Here is a 19,346-nt window from a genome sequence, read left to right on the forward strand (position 1 = left end):
AGTGTTCACTGAATGCCCCTGACTGCTCGCTTCTGTTTAATAATCAACAACTTTAGAGAAACATCCACATGCCCCTCCCTCTCAGAGCCGGCCTCTGAAGTAAGGAATGAATGATACTGAATGAGTGAATGACCAAAGCCTCATTCTCCTCCCACTCAATGAAAGCAGAAAATCCCCGGTCCTTCCAGTCTACCACAAGGCAAGAGGGCGCAGGCTCAGTCTCCCACAGGTGTCACTGTGTTAGGTCTGCATGGAGAAGCCACTGCTCTCTGTGAGACTCTGTGCTGGGGTGACCTCCTTGTCCCAGCTTTCCTGCCTCAGTTTCCACAATGAGAACCCCCAGCCGAGGACAAACAAGAGGGTTGTTCTCCCATCAGGATTCCAAATTCTCTCCTGCGGTCCTGGTCCTCCCAGGAGAGGGGGCTCTGGTCTCCTCTGCAAATCAGCTCTCAGGTTTAGGACCCGGCCAGGGGGAAGTCACTGACGGACACAGATCCACTCGGGACTTGAGAGAGCACTTTATTCTTTACATAGGACGGGGGTCAGCACGGGTAGCCGGGCCTTGGTGCTAGTTGTTTGCAATGGTCTGGGAAAAGACAGAAGAGTGGAGTGAGGGTGGCAGGATCTCGAGTCCGTGGAACTGGGGTAGCTCCCAGCCCCCACTTACTCTCCATGTGGCCCTGGGGGAGTCACTTGCCTTCTCTAATGGGAGTGGTGATCCCAGCACTCACCCTGTGGGGTCCTGATTCAACCATCACCAAGGCCCCAGCCCAGTCCTGGTGCTCATCCTCCCAGTCTATACGGTGCTCACTGCGGTCACCATGGACAACACTGACCCTCTCTGACCAGCTGTCCCCAGATGACACTAAGGGGCTCAGCTTCCCCTGGCTCTCACAGCCTTCACCATTATGGCTCACTTCAGTCTCCCCCAGCAGGGGGCGCCGTGGCCCTCTGTGCTCTGTGACAAGTAAGGACCTGACCAGAGCACACCCCTGAGAAGCCCTCCTGAGTCAGGAGGTGCAAACTCCACCCAGAGCCTGCTGATTCCTGGGACCATGCAGGGCAGAGCTCATCCCCTGCCCTCTGCCATGTCCCCAAGGCCCCACCCCCCTGCCCTCCCGGGACCCCTGCAGCCCCTCCCAGGATGTGCCCCTCCTCCCTGTGCCCCAGCCCCTCTCAGGACAGCCCTCATCCGCAGCCCTCCCTGCTGCCCTGTCCTCACCCCAATAATCCAGTCAATGAAGGCCGACACTCGGGTGAACACCGTGGGTTTCTTGGGGGTGTCACAGCCATCGGCGGAGACAAAGCTGGCCACGCCATAGACTTTGCAACAGCCTTTTCCTATGCGGCAGACGAGGGGTCCCCCAGAGTCACCCTGCAGCAGTCAGAGGGGGCGGGGCTGAGCCACGTCCGAGGGTCAGGAATGGAACCTGAACTGGGGACTGCAAACCACACCCTCAGTGTTGACCTCCGGGCCTCAGGGCCTGCTCTGAGCCGGGAGCAGGGTCTGTCCCACAGGAGCTGCTGGGGATGAGCTGGGACAGAGCTGACCTCAGCCCCAGACCTGCAGAGAGGAAGCCCCGGGAGACGCCGGCTCCCACTGCCGGTGGCGCAGTCACTCATGGACGTGACGCTCACGCGCGCCTCTGACACAGGGGCTCAGGGTCCCTTCAGAACACAGAGTGGGTGACTTGGGAGGTCCTGGTGCCAGTGCCCCATGCTGTGCTGCCAGGGCCGCCTGAGCACCATGAGGGACGGTGGCTGCCCCAGGTCAGGTGAGCCAGGGGCCGGGGCCAGGGTCAGGGTTGTCTACACGGCGCTGACTTTCTTCCACCTCCTGCCTGGCCTGGACCCTCCCAGGAAGCAGCAGGATAGACCTCTCCCCCACCTCCATAGAGATGGTAGAGGGGCCCCAGGACCCTGCCCACCCAGAGCAGGTGTGGGCTGACTCACGTTGCAGCCAGCGACGTTTTCGCCGCCGGCACACACCATGGTCTCCTTCACAGTGGAGCCCCACCAGTCGGACTGGGAGCAGTGTTCATAGTCCACCACGGGCAGCAGCCCCTTCAGTAGAACATTTGAGACTGACCCTCCAGCTGTGGGGACAGAGAGCAATGAGTGGGGGCTGGGGCAGGGTTACTTTCCCAGAGGTGGGACATTTGAGGCACACTGCGCTCCTGACCAGAAGGGCGCTGTCCTCCCACCAATTCCAGGGCCCTGCATTATTTGAACCTATACAACCCTGGCCTTGTCCCCCAGGCCCTGTCTCTCTGCCCCTGTCCCGGTCAGCACGTACTGGAGGTGGTGCCCCAGCCAGTGATGTAGCATTCCGTCCCGTGGGGCAGGATGTAGTCACGGGGGGCAAGGCAGGCGGGCTGGACTTCGGGTGTTACCTCGGCGCTGCGTGACAGCTTGATGAGGGCGATGTCATTGCTGTGGGAGGGAAGAGTCACACAGAGCCTGGAGCTCCAATTGGACCAGGTCCACCCTGGCATTTGCTCCAGGGGTTCACCTCTGGGGTCCCGAGGCTCCTTTGTCCCCCCCTTTGTCTACTCAAGGCAGAGTAGACTTCCCAGCCCAGGCCTCCTGGCCCCCGCCAGCCCTTGGCCTTCATAGTTGTCCTTGTGTCCACCTGTGCCCTTCATACTGCAGGTGCATCAGGACGCCCTGGGGGACCGTGAGCACAGTGTGGGGCGGGCACTCGGCACAGGGCTTAAGCGGCTGCACCCACACACAGTGCCTGGGTTCCTGTCCAGGCTCGGCTCCATTCCAGCCTCCTGCCCACGTGCACCCTGGCTTAGCAGGTAGTGGTCAGGTGCTTGGATTTCAGCCACCAGGTGGGAGAGACGAATAGAGTTCCTGTCTCCTGTGTTTGCTTAACCCAGCAATGGCTGTAGCAGGCATTTGGGAAGGGAACCAGTAGATAGATGGAAGATCTCTCTCTTTCTTTCTCCCTCTTCCCCTCTCGCCCCCCACTTTCGCTTTTCAGAAAATAAATTAGTAAAAACAATTTTAAATCCACACAAATTTTTGGGCCCGCCCGAGGCTTTCTGAGTCCATGGTCTGTCTGAGGCCTGAGGTCTGACATTCTATCAGGGTCCCAGCGGATGCTGGTGCCGCTGCCCCAAGACCACAACTCGGGAACCACAGCACTACTGTCTCTTAGGACATTTCGCCTGGGTCTCCCTGGTCTCCCTAGGCCCCAGGAGCCCTGCCAGGACGGGCCGGGGTCTCCATCACAGTGGCCCCTCCCTCCTGCACTGTGGTTCCCAGGGTTCCGCCCCCTCCTGTGCTCCTCTCACGGAAAAGGCTGAGCCTTGCGGACACACAGGTGAGCACACAGGTGAGGCTGAGCGGGGCCTCCCCGCCCGTCACCACCACCAGGAAGCCCTGCTGCAGGTCACCCTCTGACCAAGGGGAAACTGAAGCCCAGGCCATGCAGGGAGTGACTGCTGGGGCCTGACTCTCCACCCAGTGCTCCTCCTTCATCCCCAGGGCCGGGAACCCAGCTGTGCCGGATGGACCTCTGCTGACCACAGGAAACCTTGGACTTGGGGCAGGTGCTTGAGGGTTCCTGGGCTGCAGAGCCATGGAGCCCAGCAGCGGTGGGGGGCTTCCTGCCTCTCCCTGGCCCTGGTGACCCCCTGCATGGAAGGAGGTTTGTGCTGAGGGTCTCTGAGGCTCTGCTCAGTGTTGGGGCCTGGGTCTGGGATGCCCACCCTCCCAGCTGTCCCTGGAGTCCCCTAGATGCAGCTGGGGGTCACGGAGGGATGAGCACAGGAGCCCAGGCCCCGGCTGGGAGCTCACTCACCCCTTGGATACATCGTTGTCATCATAGTCTGGGTGCACGATGATCTTCTCCCCGGGGATGATCTGCTCCTCGTCCCCTAGGTTAGTTATGTCATGCGCGCCCAGCAGCACCCAGTAGTTCCCGGTGTAGCTGCCAGGGGAGGGGAGGTCAGTCTGGGCCTGACGCCCACTTCCCATAGCCAGCAAGTGACCCAAGCTGCCTGGGTCTCCCACAGGGACAAGTAGCAGGGCAAGACAGGGGCAGCAGGGGAACTCACGGGAAGCAGTGGCCGGCAGTCATAACCCAGAGAGGGTCGATGAGGGTCCCGCCACAGATGAAGTACAGGGCCCCGTCCTCCTCATACAGCACCATGGCCTGCAGACCCAGAAAGAAACACGCTGAGAGGCCAGCGCTGTGGCTCAATAGGCTAATCCTCCGCCTTGCGGCGCCGGCACACCGGGTTCTAGTCCCGGTCGGGGTGCCGGATTCTGTCCCGGTTGCCCCTCTTCCAGGCCAGCTCTCTGCTGAGGCCCGGGAGTGCAGTGGAGGAAGGCCCAAGTGCTTGGGCCCTGCACCCCATGGGAGACCAGGAGAAGCACCTGGCTCCTGCCATCGGATCAGCGCGTTGCGCCGGCTGCAGTGCGCCGGCTGTGGCGGCCATTGGAGGGTGAACCAACGGCAAAAGGAAGACCTTTCTCTCTGTCTCTCTCTCTCACTGTCCACTCTGCCTGTCAAAAAAAAAAAAAAAACAAAAAACAAAAAACAAAAAACAAAAAAAAACCACACTGAGAGGGCCAGACCCACAGTGAGTGAGCTGTGTAGGTTGTGCACTGCACAATCAAGAGGGTGCCATTCACACAGGAAACAGGAGCTGGCTCTGCAATGTGCAGTGTGCGACCTGCACCACTGCTCCTGGTGGCCCTGTCACTTCTCCACTGGGGTCACTGTGGCTCTCCAGTCCCCTACCCCAGGCCCTGTGATCTCCTGGAGACTCCAACATTTTCTGTCCTCTAGGGCCTCCCTGAACCTCTGTCTCCTGAGAGCCCCCAAGACCCTCTGTCCTCTCAGACCCCTCCCTGTTCTGCACCTCAGCCCTGCAGGCTGCACCACCCCAAGTGAAACCCTCCCCTGGCCCCAGATTGAGTTTCATTCGTAGACAGCCCAGTGAGGGCTGTAGGTAGGACCTGAAGACCTGTACATGACGCAGACTGTTCCAGGGTTCCCGGCCTTGGGACGCTGAAGTGGAGGCTGGAGAGGGATCCCTGGGGTCAGGACTGGAGGCCTTGCAGTCAGACTTGGCGTCCAGAGCCCAGGGTGGGGGTCCGTGCAGTTCGTGTTGTTCTTACCTGCCAGGGCTTGCTGTGGGGGTCTACCTCGGTGCCATTGACAACCCGGATGGACAGGCGGAAGGAAGGTTGGCCAGAGGCTGAGGCTGGAGAGGAGAGGAGAGGAGAGGACAGGCATCACTTAGCCAGATGGATCCCAAGGGAATAGGCTGTGCCACTGACAGGCTGTGTGACCCATGCGAGTCACTGTGCCTCTCTGACCTCAGCAGCCACTGGGAACAGCGAGCACTGGGACTAGAGCAGGGGCTTCCAGAGTCCCAGGAGCCCCAGGATGGAGATGAAAACCCACCTCCGTCGACGGGAGGACGGGGTGTGACTCTAACAGAGCCTGGTGACCACGAGCCTCACCAAGGTGATGGCTGCTGTGAGAGTGGAGGCTGGCCTGGTGCTGTGTAATGAACTCCACGGAACACCCATGGCCTGGGTTTCTGTTTTGGTTCCGTTGCCAGTTCCAACTCCCTGCTCATGGGCACCCAGCAGGCAGCAGTGACAGCCCAAGGACTCGGGTCCCTGCCACCCACTGGCTACTGCCTACTGGTTTCACTTAGGAATTTGGAGAGTGAACCAGAGGAAGGGGGATCATTGCCGGTCTGTCTCTACCTGCAATAAAACACATGAGTAATAACTTTTTTTTTTTTAACAGAGTGGAGGCTTTGAAATAGAACTTCCTGGGTTCAGAACACAGCATGGTCCCTTGTTCTGGGATGAGCTGCTTTAATGTTTTTAGGTCATTTTGCTGGTCAGTAAAATGGGGCCAATAATAGTACTGATCTCATGGAGCTGGGAGGAACATTGCATGATGTCGTATAAGAGAAATGTCTAAGAATTCTGCCTGGCGTTTAGTAAGGATTCCATAAATGTGATCTGTTCCCATGACTGTCAGTCTGGGGAGGCTGCTCAGAGGAGGTGGCCTTGAGCTGCAGTGTAACAAGGCAGAGAGATAAGGCTGGGCACAGGCCATGGCGCTGGGTGGGGGAGAGTGATGGATGGAGAATTGGAGCATTCATCAGAGGAGTGGGAATTCCATCCCTCGCAGTCTGAGCACAGAGCCAGGCTCTTCTCCACTTAGGTTTGATCACTGCCCCCACCAAGGATGCCCACCACCCCCTTGGGTGCTGCTCCCAGTCCTCCTGAGCTGCTCCATCCCCTGCTTCCCCTCCCTCTCCTCCCCAGCACCAAGCTAAAGCCCCCACTGTCATACCCTAGGTACGTGCTGAGACCCCTCCTATGGAAGCAGGGCCTGGGACTACGGGCCCAGGGTGGGGAGCAGATCTCAGGGCTCCTGGCCCAGGCAGCGCAGGGCACAGACCGGGCTGGGTTCTTACCAAGGGCCACCAGCAGGAGGGCGCTCAGCAGCCGGAGCATCGCGAGTGTGGAGAGAGGACGAGCGACAGAGCCCGCGCTCTAATATAGTGCAAGCAGGCAGGGGGCTGGACTGGGCCCCTTCCCAGCACAGGTGGTGGGACACCAGGTCTCTCCCATGTCCAAGGCCACAGCCCTCCACCCCCCGCAGATGGAGGAGTGAGAACCAACAGAGAGAACCAGGGTTTTCTGAACCAGGTGGCTCCACAGGTGACACCAGGTGGCTGATTGATAACAGGACCAGGATGGAAAGTTGGCGTCAGAACAAGCCACCTCCTCCAGGAAGGAACACGGGCGCTGGAACCCCTCAACCTGGATTCCGACTCTGCCCATGCCACCTCCCAGCTCTGAGACCTTGGCACCTGGCTTCTCTTCTCTGCAGCTCAGTTTTCCAACTCTATCCCGGGGTCGGTATTCGTGTCCACCTCAAGGACAAGATCTGGTTGAGCACCTGCTGTACGCAGAGCAGGCCCTGCTCCAGTGCTGTGGCTGACACAGCACCGTCCTCCTCCTTCTGCTGGCCGAGTGCCGCGGGGAGACAACCTCAGATCAACCCTGATCTGCAAAGGCTGTGGGCACCCCGAGGGCGGGGCTGTGGAGCAGAGGAAGCGTGGGAGCCCGGGTGGGAGTGGGTGGTCATTCAGAGGGGAGGCGAGGGAAAGTGCCCTTGGGGCTGGGGGTTCAGGATTTGGTTGAGTCGTAAAGGAGAGGCAAAGCCAGCTATGGGAGGGGCAGGTGTTTGGCATAGTAAAGGTGCCACTTGCAACAACCCCGCTGCAAATAGGAGTGCCTGGGTGTGGGCCCCAACTCTGCTCCTGATCCAGCTTCCTGCTAGCGCACACCTTAGCAGCCAGCAGAGGACGGCTGGAGGACTTGGGTCCCTGCTACCCACAGACTCTACTGAGTTCCTGGCTTGGGCTTTTGGTCTGGCTGAGTCCCAGCTGTAGCTGCCATTTGGGGAATGAACCAGTCAAAGGGAGAGTCCCTTCTCTCTCTGATTTTCCAATAAATTGAAATTAAAAGTGTTCAAAAGATTTATTTGTTGTGATGCAGTGGTTTAAGTTGCAGCCAGCAATGCGGCATCCCATATGAGTACTGGTTTCAGGCCCAGCTCTCTGCTTCCATGATGGCTCATTCCAAAAATGGCTTCATCCGCCAGGGCTTGTCCAGGAATTCCATCCAGGTCTCCTGGCCAGGGACCCAAGCACTTGGGACATCTTCTACTGCATTCCCAAGCACATTAGCAGGCGGCTGGATTGGAAACTGATCATTCAGTCTGGTACTGGCACTCAAATATTGGATGCTGGGATGTCAGTCGGTGGCTTAATCTGCCTTGCCACAACCCTGGCCTGAAACTAAATTTTTAAAAAATGCCAGCCAGGGCCAGCGCCATGGCTCACTTGGTTAATCCTCCTCCTGTGGTGCCAGCATCCCATATGGGTGCCGGGTTCTAGCCCCAGCTGTTCCTCTTCCAGTCCAGCTCTCTGCTGTGGCCCCGGAGGGCAGTGGAGGGTGGCCCAAGTGTTTGGGCCCTGCACCCACATGGGAGACCAGGAAGAAGCACCTGGCTCCTGACTTTGGATTGGCACAGCGTCAACCATGGTGGCCATTTGGGGTGTGAACCAAATGAAGGAAGACCTTTCTCTCTCCCTCTCTTACTGTTTGTAAATCTGACAAATAAATAAATAAAATCTTTAAAAAATGCCAGCCAAAGGAAGTCCACATGAAACACACTACAGGTAGAAGGGATGGCAAATACAAAGTCCTGAGGCCTGGGTTTGTCTTATTATAATGAGAGATTGGAGCTTAGTAGTCCAGGCGGGGTTGAGAGAGTTGACTTCAACACAGAGGTGGTTCCTGGTGTTGAACTCACAGCTGGTGTCACAGTCGCACTTCCCCGTCTGTACCTGTGAGCAGCTCTTGCACCTGTGCCCTCAGAGACGCCATCCTCGATCTTCAACAGTGAGGACCTAGAAGCCACTCAGGTGTCCACCAATGTAATGGAGGCGTGTGTGTAGTTCGTGGTGGAAGATGGATCAGCCAAGAGTGAGTCCCAGTGACGTGTGGACATTTCCTACAAACACAGATGAGGGAGAATAGGAAGGATGGTCCAGAGAATTGTATGAAGTTTAACACCCTTTTAAAATGTGTTTATTTATTTGAAAGGCAGGGAGACAGAAACAGACAAAAAGGTCTCCCCTACGCTGGTTCACTCCCCAAATGCCTGCAACAGCTGAGGCTGTAACAGGTTGAGACCTGAAGACTGCACCTTAATCTGGGGCTCCCGTGTGGACCCAAGGGCTTGAACCATCACCCACTGCTCCCAGAGTGCGCATCAGCAGGGAGCTGGAACTGGGAGCCTACTGAGACCCACGTGCACTGTAATATGAGACTCAGGGGTCTGTATGTTTCAAAAAATATTTATTTATTTGATAGACATGGGGAGGAGAGACCTTCCATCATCTGGTTCACTATGCAAAGAGCTGATACCAGGGCTGCACCGATCTGAAGCCAGAAGCCTGGAGCCCCATCTGGTCTCCTATGTGGGTGGCAGGGGCCCAGGGAACTGGACTATCTTCTGCTGCTTTCCCAGGTGCATTAGCAGGGAGCTGGTTCAGAAGTCAGGCAGCTGGGACTTGAACTAGTGCCCATGTGGGACGCTGGTGCCGCAGGCTGCAGCTTAACCTGCTGTGCCACAATGCCGGCCCCTCAAGAGATATCTAACTGCTTCACTAAACCTCCACAAACACACTTTTTAATTTGAGAGGCACAGGCAGAGAGAGAGAGAGAGAGAGAGAGCAAGAGAGAGCAAGCACAAATCCCATCCACTGCTGTGTCTGCAAACGCCTACATGACCGAGGCTGGGCTGTGGCTGTAGCCAGCATCAAGGAACCCAAGCCCGCTCTCCCCCATGGGTGGCAGGAACCCTATCATTTGTGCCATCGCTCCTGCAACCGGGGTCTCCTGCCTGGCCAGGGGCTAGTGAGGATCCAGAACTGAGAATCTAACCCAGGATCTCCATTGTCCTGTCTGCTAGGATAAACAGTCCCACTCACACAATTTCCTGTTAAAGAATTCAAGCAACGCAATGTGGAGATGTATTTTCTGGACCACAGACAGGTGGGCAGCGCAGTGTGAAGGGAGACAGAGAGGGAGGCCCTGCGGCGGCCAGCCCTGGGGCTGCTGGGCCACCATCGCCCAGCGGTCGCCGTCAGCATGGCGGGCACAGCCCCCGGGAACTCTCCCCCTGGCCCGCACACACCGTCCTGATGGAGCGCAGACAGCTGCGGCCGCCTGCAGGGAACTCTGAGGCCTCCTTGCTCCGGGTTCTGCAAACCCCATGAAGGTGGGAGACGGCAGTGTGGCTGGGGAGTGATGGCAGGAGCTGTGTTTTCACCCGCAGGGCCATGGCAGAGTCCTCAGCACCAGTTCCCAATGAAATCAAGCCCTGGGGGAGATTCCGGCAAAGAAGGGTAATGTAGCAGGTGTTTTTTTCTGTTTTAGATCAGGCATGGGGTGGACAGCTATGTCTACCCCTCAAGACACAATCTACGCAGGCCGAGGACAGCGTGTGCTCACAGGCACATTGTGGGGAAACCTCCACATGGTGATAGCACAGCCCTGCGCTCCCTGGCTGCACTCCCTCTGGGCCTGGGCGGGTTTATTTGCTCAGCTTTGCACCCAGAGACCTTCCCCAGGCCCTGCACTGAGCAAGAAGGGGGCGGGGCCCAGGATGGGGCTCCCGAGGAGAGGGGCGGGTCAGACAACGGCTGAGCCCACTGTGGCGCATCTGGGTCAGACAGGTCCCAAACACCATGTGATCAAGGGGACCCGAGGGGAGCTCCTGCCCAGAAAACCCAGGGCTGACGGGGGTCACCCATGATCACAGGGGACTCAACCCCCCAACTCCAGACAAAACTGAGTAAGATGTCTCCCGCCCTTACCCTTGTGTAGTCCCAGTGGTCCTGGCCCTCTGCTTGGGCTCAGGCAGAAGGACCTTCGGAAGCCACCGTGCCATCTCAGTCCCTCTCGTTGGCCTCCTCTTCAAGGCCTTGTGGGTAGACACTCAGCTGTGCCACTGTCCAACCCTATGGGGGTGCTGCTGGTGGAAGCCCCCTCTTCCCTGCTCATATTCTGTGGCCCTGCCAACACACACACTCAGCCAAGAGTTACTGAACACCTCCGAGATCCCGGGCACACTCCTGGTCCCTGCGAGATTCCACGGAGAAGACAGGCGAGGCCCTCTCCCCTGGGAGCTCACAGCCCGCGGGCGCAGCAGCAGTGGCACAGGGCATCCTCCACCTGCCTGACCCCTCTGCCTGGTGCTCTCCCTGCTCACTGGTTTGGTTCTGTCAATGCAGGACCTGATGGAGGGACCGAGTGGGACGTGAGAAACGTGCAAGCTCACAAACCTGACACAAGGCAGCTCTGCATGGCTGGCACCTGGTGGGCTCAATGCACACCACCTCTCTCTCAATGTCTCTCTCTGTCGCTCCATCTCTCTCTCTGTCACACACACACACTCTCACACACCAGCACTGTGCACTACATGGCTTGGCCACATCTGGTTCTCCTTCTGTCCTTCCCAAGGGACCTGTCCTTGGAGAGGGCTGTATGCGTAGTGAGCTTTGTCCTCAGAAAGAGATGACCACGGTCACACAGCCACATGCGCTACAGCTTTTCTCTGTGAGCTGGAAGGAGGGTCAGCCACTGGTTGGTTAGTTCAGCTGCTGGGCGCCGTCACCACCAACCCGGCCTCTTGCCACCCCTGGGTTCTGTTGGCCTCGGTGTGCTGGCCTTTGCTCCCGGGCGGCTGCCTTCACTGACCTGGGAGTGGACTGTGTTTAACTGCTTGGTGACCAGGAAGAAGGACAGCAGGGAGTTAGACCAGGAGGGAAAGGCAGCAAGACAGAGTGGGTCACGGACAGAGGGCCCCACCCACCCGTCTCAGAGATGCCCCGTCCCAGTGTGAGAGGCTGCTGCTCACCTTCCCACACTTTCCCCCGAGCACCTGCTGTGTCCAGATGAGGCTCGTGCCTTGCTCCTCTCCCCACGCCCAGAACACAGTGCACAAGCTCATACTCAGAACTCACACCCTGGCACCTGCCTGTACACACTCCACACATCCCTCCCCCACATGAGCCACATCCACATTACCCCACTGTCCATCCTCCCCCCTCCCACCATAAAGCAAATTTCTCTCTCCCTGCTGCCTACAGCAGCCTTGTGACTGGGGCCTGGAAGAGGCCAGGACATTAAATGTGTCTGACGAGAACCCCAAACTGGAAGATCCTAAATGGAATTGCCAACCTAATTTGCAGGCAGGAGCTGAGGGCAGTCCCCGCGGCCCCTTCCCACAGTCCCGGGACTCTCAACCCTGATGTGGTCTCCACGGTGGTCACTCCAGGCTCTCTCTGGGTGGGAGGACAAGTGTCAGAGGCTCCACCCCCTCCATAGGGTGGAGCTCAGTGGGACGGATGCACTCACCGCCAATTGCAGGCAATGCATCTCTGAGACTCCAGTGTCCTGGCACGGGGGTTGATCTTGATTCTTGTTAGATGAATGAATGATATATGAATGGATGATGGACTGCTGAGTCGATGAGTAAATGCATGGATGGATGGATGGGGAACTGGGGAACACAGAGAGTGGAGAGCCCAATAGAAAGACTGTAGGGCAGGCTTTGGCACATCAGTTACGATGCCACCCAGGACACCAGCATAGTAGTGGAATTTCTGGTTCACATCCTGCCTCCTCTGCTCCAGACCCCCTCCCTGCGGCCGTGAGTCTGGGAGATGCAGGTGTCGGACCCCTCTTTGGGTCCCTGTCACCACATGGGATGAAATTCTGGGCTCCTGGCTACAGCCTGGCCCTGCCCTGGCTATCGTGGGTATTTGGTGAGTGAGCCAGCAGAGGGAAGCTCTCTCTGTCTTCAGGTAAGTGAAAACAAATTTTACACCTTTTGATAGATGAAGGAAAAAAGAGGGGAATTTGGGAGAAAGGTGGGCAGCAGACTGATGGGGGAGGGAATTGAGAAGAGGAGGCCAGGCAGCCCCGGGGCGGGGCAGAGAAGTGGTCACCAGGTGAAGGTTAAACATGTTAACATTTGTCATCAATCACTCAGCTTCTCTGGTGTTCTGGGAACCAGGTCTTAAATTAAACAAAAGAAGTCTGGATTTGTCACCCAGGTCAGTTCCCGTGCTGTAAACACACCACAGCTGATTATAAGCTGCCCCTGGCTAACAACCAGCCTGCCACATTCCAGAGTACTCAAGAGTGGGTAGCGGCTGGGTCCATCACATCGCCACAGCAGGTGCATGTGGATGGAGCAGTTAGGGCCACACCTGGAACCCAGGGAGCACTATGTAGACGTGCCCTACTGATGCAGGGCGGTCACAGCAGCAGCCTTCCTTACCCCTGTCTCCCAGGACAGGAGACTGAGGCTGAGAGCAGTTCAGCTACTTAGCCCAGGTCACAGCACGGCCAGTCTTGAGCTCTCCTACCGCCCCTGAGTCCTGTCTCTCTCAGCATGGCCAGACTTGGCCTACAGATGGCCTTCACTTGGGCCCCCATAAGGACGGGATTCCTGTCTCCACCAGGATTGTGCTCTATCTAAAGGCTCCAAGGTTTCTGGGCGGCAGGGAAGCTCCTGGTGTCTGGGACTCCTGCCAGGCAACACCTGCCCACTGCTCCTGAGCTCAGATCAGTCCTGGGTTGATTTGCTGCATGTGGGCTTGGGAAGAATCCTGCTCGTAGGAGTGGGTGAAGGTGTGAGGATGAGGGTGTAGCACATTGTGCTCCATGGGGAAGCAGGGGAATGGCAGCATGGGTTTGGTGTCCAGCACCCTGGCTCCAGGGAGATTTTCAGCCCTGCATGCAAGCTGGTTCAAGGCCAGGTACGGGCTCAGGTGAGTGGCACTGCCACAGGGGCCTCAGCCTGGGCATGGAAGCCCTTCAGGCAGGGTGGGAGAGCTCGGGAGGTTTCACACTCTTGGTCCTCGCTGTTCCCTGACTGATGCGGGTGTCACTGCCGACGTGGGTGTCACTGCCGATGTGGGTGTCACTGCCATATGACTGCTGAGCTGAGCTTGCTTCCACATGAGGTTTCTCTCTGTCTCCTTCCTTCTTCCTTCCTTCCTTCCTTCCTTCCTTCCTTCCTTCCTTCCTTCCTTCCTTCCTTCCTTCCTTCCTCTCTCTCTCTCTCTCTCTCTCTCTCTCTCTCTCTCTCTCTCTCTCTCTTTTCTTCTTTCTTTTTGCCAGAGTCCACGTAGAGCAGGTCTAGGGGTTCCTGAAGGTTGGGAGGCCTCAGCGTGGGGAGGAATGAGAGACACGTTCACAGCAAGGCTGATGGCTCCCATGAGAGACACCAGACTTCATTCTTATACCCTAAGTTACACCCGAAGTTCATTTTACACATTCTTTGCTGTTCTCATAAATTCTGCAAATGTCCACTCATTAGTGATCCTTACAGAGTTAATGGTTCTTCCTTACGATAACAAAGTCTGTTTCCCATCCACTTCAAACCATTGACCTCGTAACCCCGGTAACCTCTCCCTAATCCCGATTTCCATAGCTGTGTAACAATTTCTTTGATTTTAAAGATTTACTTGATAGTTGAGATACAAGAACAGAGACTCAAAGTGATGCTCAACTATATCAAAATCGATTACAAAAAACGTGCTGGTTATTTTTAAAGAATCAGAATATCTACTGATAACAATCGATAATGAAGCTTGGAACATCTACCTTTTGATTTAACTCTGCTAGTAACCATTACCACCCTGCTCAAAGAAACCCATTGATTGCACATGTCCTTCCCATAACCCTTTATTACTATTAGCTCTAGTAGCTCATCTAAGACTCGCTCCCTGATTTTGCTAACTACTTTATGTTCTTTCCACCAGGCCACACAAACTGTTTGTATTTCTCTCAGCCACTTAAATTATTAATTCTCCTTTAGAAGTCACTAGTCTATAGTAAGACATGCTCTTATTGGGGCCAGTGCTGTGGCGCAGCGGTTTAAAGTCCTGCCCTGAAGCGCCAGCGTACCATAGGGCACGGGTTCAAGTCCCGGCTGCTCCTCTTCTGACCCAGCTCTCTGCTGTGGCCTGGGAAAGCAGCAGAATTTGCCCAAGTCCTTGGGTCCCTGTACCTACATGGGAGACCTGGAAGAAGCTCCTGGCTCCTGGCTTCAGATTGGTGCAGCTCCAGCTGTTGTGGCCATTTGGGGAGTGAACCAGCGGATGGATGACCTCTCTCTCTGTCTCTTCCTCTCACTGTCTGGGCACCAGGCCTACAGCAGACCCTCAAAGTGTCGTCTTCATGCGTAAAAACGCAAAAAAAGTACGCCTATGGAGCTACTAAATCACGCGTTTTCCTGGTGGGTCAGTAAGGGAATCCTTCCTGAGATCAGCGATGTTTCTCCAGCACTGGGGGACATCTGAGAATAACCGAGGAGCGCCCTGTTCTCCCGAGGCTCGCGCACCAGAAGGGAGCAGAGGAGCAGGTGCGGTGACAGCAGGATGGCCCAGGGCAGCGGCAACACCTGAGGGCTGCGAGCCACCCACAGGTCTGGGCGAGAGGGGCAAGCAGGAGACACAAGGCCCGTGGTGTGGAGGGAATCTCGGAGGCACGGGGAGGCCCAAGAAGCTGCAGCAGGGACACCGCGGTGTAGACAGAGTAAAGCAGCCTGCAGCTCCTTGACCCAGGCTGGCAGGGTGCCCTCGCGCAGGCCCCTGGTGAAAAAGCTTCTGTGTTCTCTGCGAAAACAGGGAGACCCAAGGAATCCTAGCGGAAGCACTCTGCTCACTGCTGCTCATGGCATCACCGCCAGGGAAACCACGGGAAAGCCGCGTGCAGAGCACAGCCCTGAGCTGGGGGGCACGCAGGACTGCGCGTGCGCAAGGCGTGGGCAGGGCCGGAGGCGTACAGGCTCTGCCCTGGACCGCCCACGTCTCTGCTCCCTTCCCGCCCCTCCCACTCCCTCAGGCACCCAACCGGGTGTCCCCTGCTGCTGACCTCAGGTGCCTGCCCCTGTGCACCGCCATGGCTTGCTTTTTGTCTTCTTCTCCAATCTGAAATTCCTCTCTTCTCTCAGGAAAGCCTAACCTTAACTGGGTAATCGACCCAGCCTCTTTCTCTACTTAACGTCATGATATGTTGCTATCTCAGACCACTCCCCATGGATGCCTTCATTTTACTAACCTGATTTGTGCAAGCAGAGGTGCCATCTGGGACTTAGATTGGAGTGGCAGCAGGGACATTTGGGTACATCCCACACTGTGCACTGGGTTCACGCACACCCTTGTCTCAGCATCTCTCATTCTAGGCAGAGGTGAGGAGCTGGGGAAGAGACAAAGAAGTCTTGTGTTGTGAACACACTTGGTAAACTGTGAGCAGGTGACGACCCAGCCTGAGGGCTTGAAGTGTGCCAAGCCAAGCAGAGGTGGAGACTCGTGGGGTGCACCCTGGTCTCTGCATCCTTTCATTCCACAAGGTGACCCACTGTGGAGTCCCAGCCTGCCAGGAAGCGCCAGGAAGTGCCTCCTGCAGCAGTGGGACTCATAAGGCGGGTTAGGCTCTCAGGTCATTTGGGACCCATTAGAACACTTCCCTCGTCACACAAACCTCAGCCTTAACCTGCGCTGAGGCCAGGCTGGCAGAACAGCCCCTTCCTCTTCCCTAGTTCCTCCTTCTTGAGATAAAAGGATTCAATGCAGAGAGAGAGAGAGAGAGAGAGAGAGAGAGAGAGAGAGAGAATGGAACCTTCAGCGAGTTGCCCTACAAAATGACTATTTTAACTCTGAGTAAATCAAAAGAATAGGTTAAATAGGCTAATGTTCTGTGTTGGTCATCTGATACAGTTCTAAATTGAGTCTTGGGCCTTGGGGCTTCCAGTTGGATCCGTGGAACTCCCAACAGATGAGATTCTCAATTGAGAACAATAATAACTCTTTGGGATGAGTTCCTGTTGTGTTTATACAAAGATCTAAAACCTCTCCCGCTTCTAAAATTGTGCTTCCAGGCTGATTTCTGTCTAGATTGGACTCTATAAATTAAATTCAAGGCCGGCCCTCGGGCTAGTGTCGTAGCCTACTTGGTTAATCCTCTGCCTGCGACGCCAGCATCCCATATGGGCACCGGTTCTAGTTCTGGCTGCACCTCTTCCAATCTAGCTGTCTGCGGTGGCCTGGGAAGGCAGTGGAGATGGCCCAAGTGTCTGGGCCCTGCACCTGCATGGGGATTCAGAAGCCCCTGGCTCCTGGCTTCAGATTAGTGCAGCACTGGCTGTGGCGGCCATTTGGGGAGTGAAACAACGGAAGGAAGACCTTTTTCTCTGTCTCTCCCTCTCACTGTCTGTAACTCTAACTCTTAAATAAAAAATGAATTAAAAAATTAAATAAATTCAGATTGTTTAGGAGAGATTGTGTTTCACTGTGTTGTCATGATTGAATCTGGACGACAACTGGTTGACTACGTGGGTGGATACTATTTTGTTTTTTATTTTTTTATGTTTGACAGGCAGAGTGGACAGTGAGAGAGAGATAGAGAGAAAGGTCTTCCTTTGCCGTTGGTTCACCCTCCAATGGCCACCGCGGCCGGCGCACTGTGCTGATCCAAAGCCAGGAGCCAGGTGCCTCCTCTGGTCTCCCATGGGGTGCAGGGCCCTGGGCCATCCTCCACTGCACTCCCAGGCCATAGCAGAGAGCTGGCCTGGAAGAGGGGCAACCGGGACAGAATCCAGCTCCCCGACCAGGACTAGAACCCGTGTGCTGGCATCGCAAGCTGGAGGATTAACCTACTGAGCCATGGCGCTGGCCTGGGTGGATACTATTTCATGGTGATAAGCGGCACTGCCTGGGGTGGGGCCAGGATAGCTGGGTTCCCCAGGAGAGGGCGTCCCGGGATGAATGCCCCCCTGGGGGTAGCCCACTGAGCAGGTTTCTATCTGCTCTGTTCGTGCTGGGGCCTCGCACTCAGAAGAAGACCCAGGGAGACCCAATATACAACCAATGGTTAGAAGGGAGAGGGAAACACAAGGGCAACAAAGGTCAAATCGTTCCTGCCCGCAGGACTTCTCAGATCCTTTAAGAAACCAGAGTTCAGTGGGTATCACTCACGGGGTCCCTGATCCCCGGCTGCCTCCCTGCAGGCCCTAGGTGTGCAGCAGGTGCATCCTCCCCCACAGGCCCTCATTGCTACCCAGCGCCCTTCCCAGGGCTCCCGTGACTGCTTCCTCCGAGGTCCCTCCAGGCCGAGGGCAGCCTCAGCTCTGCTGCTGCTGGACCCAGAGGTCCCCAACCCCTGTGTGTTTCTCCAGCTGTGCCCCCATTTTATCAGATATTCCCCAGTTCCCACTCCAGGCTGACATCTGTTCCCTCCGGTCCTGATGACACAGGTGTGGCTGAGGTCGCAGACACCCAATCACAGTGCATCCGTAGAGAGAAGTTTGTTCCCCTTCAATCCCAACCCCACGCTGGGCCTGCGGCTCCGCTCTGGCTCACCTCTTCCTCTTTCACCCCCCCCCCCCCCAGCAAACCTGCTGATCTGGGCACCTGGAAATCCAACCTGCTCCAGCCCAAGCACAACACAGTGAGGGGCACTCCTAGCGCTGGGGGCTTCTGTGGAGGTGGGGCAGAGACGGGGCAGAGACCCCTGCAGGGCAGGCGCCCAGGCCCACAGGGAGCCCTGGTAGTGTTTTCAACCAGAGAACAAGATCCGGCTTGGTTTTCCTAGGGAGTCTGCAGCTGCTGAGTGGAGACCTTGAACAATGGATACTTGATCCACAGCAGGTGGCTTAATTCACTGTGCCCAAATGCTGTACCCAGAAAACTAAGTTATTAACTAGATGTTATTTAAAAGATTTGAATTCATGACACTTGAAGATTTTTTATTGAAATCATTTGATTTATTTGAAAGATTTACAGAAAGAGGGAGGAAAAAGAAAGTGAGCAATCTTTTATCTGCTGCTTCACTTCCAAATGGCCACAATGGCTAGGTACAGGCCACATGGAAGCTAGGGGCCAGGAGCTTCATCCAGTTCTCCCATGTGGGTGCAAGGTACTAAGGACCTGGGCCACCCTCTGCTGCTTCCTATCCAGCTTCCAGGGAGCTGGATTGGAAGTGGAGCAGCCAGGAGTTGAACCAGCGCCCATACAGGATGCAGGCATCGCAGGCAGTGGCTTTACCCGTTATGCCACAATGCCGGCCCCTTGAAGAATTTTTAAAAGGAAAAGTGATGTGTGTCAAATCCTTGGCAGTTTTTGGCCAAGGTTTCCTGACTCTCTGCTGCCCATGTGTGGTGAGAAGGGGTCACAGCAGTTCCCCGCCCTCCCCTGAGTCTGCACCCAGGTCCCATGGAGGGCCCGCCCCTGCCCACCACAGCTCCCTGCCCTTCATCCTGAAGCTGTTTTGGAAAATCCTCCAAGGGCCCTTCTCCGACCCTCAGGAGGAAGGGGACCCTGAGCCTTCACAGCCCTGCTCTGGTTGGCCACGCTTGCCGGTTACTGGTCACCAGTCCTGTGTGTCTCCCTCGGTCGGAGAGACCAGTGTCTTGTGGTTCCAGAAGCCCCACACGTTCTCCCCATGATGCGGAACCCAGGCACTAACTACAGTGTAGGACACGGGTGTATTACCAGATCAAACACCATTTCCTCTGAAAATAGTATATAAACACATATAGATAGATATAGATACAGCTACAGAGTGATAGACAGTTGTTCTTGTTAAAGATTAATTTATTGACTTGCAAAACAATGACAGAAGAGGGGAGGGGGGGGAGAGAGAGAGAGAGAGAGAGAGGATATTCCATCCATTAGTGCCTCCCCATAAGACCACAACAGCCAGGG

General features: G+C 56.3%; 1 protein-coding gene across 2 annotated transcripts; it reads right to left on the reverse strand.

Moving 5' to 3' along the window:
- Positions 1–499: 499 nt before the first annotated feature.
- Positions 500–6,518, reverse strand: LOC149125811 (chymotrypsin-like elastase family member 3B). 2 transcript variants are annotated; one of them, XM_089299202.1, is made up of 8 exons: positions 6,462–6,518; positions 5,137–5,222; positions 4,068–4,165; positions 3,812–3,940; positions 2,297–2,433; positions 1,954–2,096; positions 1,223–1,375; positions 500–586 (listed from the first exon to the last, which is right to left on the reverse strand). In XM_089299202.1, the coding sequence occupies exons 1-8, from the start codon at positions 6,499–6,501 to the stop codon at positions 569–571; spliced, it is 804 nt and encodes a 267-aa protein (XP_089155328.1). In that variant the 5' UTR covers positions 6,502–6,518; the 3' UTR covers positions 500–568. The 2 variants fall into 2 exon arrangements, with proteins under 2 accessions (XP_089155328.1, XP_089155329.1); XM_089299203.1 differs by having other exon boundaries at positions 6,338–6,518.
- Positions 6,519–19,346: the final 12,828 nt, after the last annotated feature.

The sequence above is a fragment of the Oryctolagus cuniculus genome, chromosome 7 (assembly GCF_051225735.1).
Source record: "Oryctolagus cuniculus isolate XC-2025 breed Fujian yellow rabbit chromosome 7, ASM5122573v1, whole genome shotgun sequence".
Classification (NCBI taxonomy): domain Eukaryota; kingdom Metazoa; phylum Chordata; class Mammalia; order Lagomorpha; family Leporidae; genus Oryctolagus; species Oryctolagus cuniculus.

Coding starts and splice junctions, on each gene's coding strand:
- LOC149125811 (XM_089299202.1), bottom strand. CDS start 6,501: ATGCTCCGGCTGCTGAGCGCCCTCCTGCTGGTGGCCCTTG. Junction 5,223..6,461: donor CCTCCTGCTGGTGGCCCTTG/GTAAGAACCCAG, acceptor TCTCCTCTCCAG/CCTCAGCCTCTGGCCAACCT. Junction 4,166..5,136: donor CCCACAGCAAGCCCTGGCAG/GTAAGAACAACA, acceptor CTGGGTCTGCAG/GCCATGGTGCTGTATGAGGA.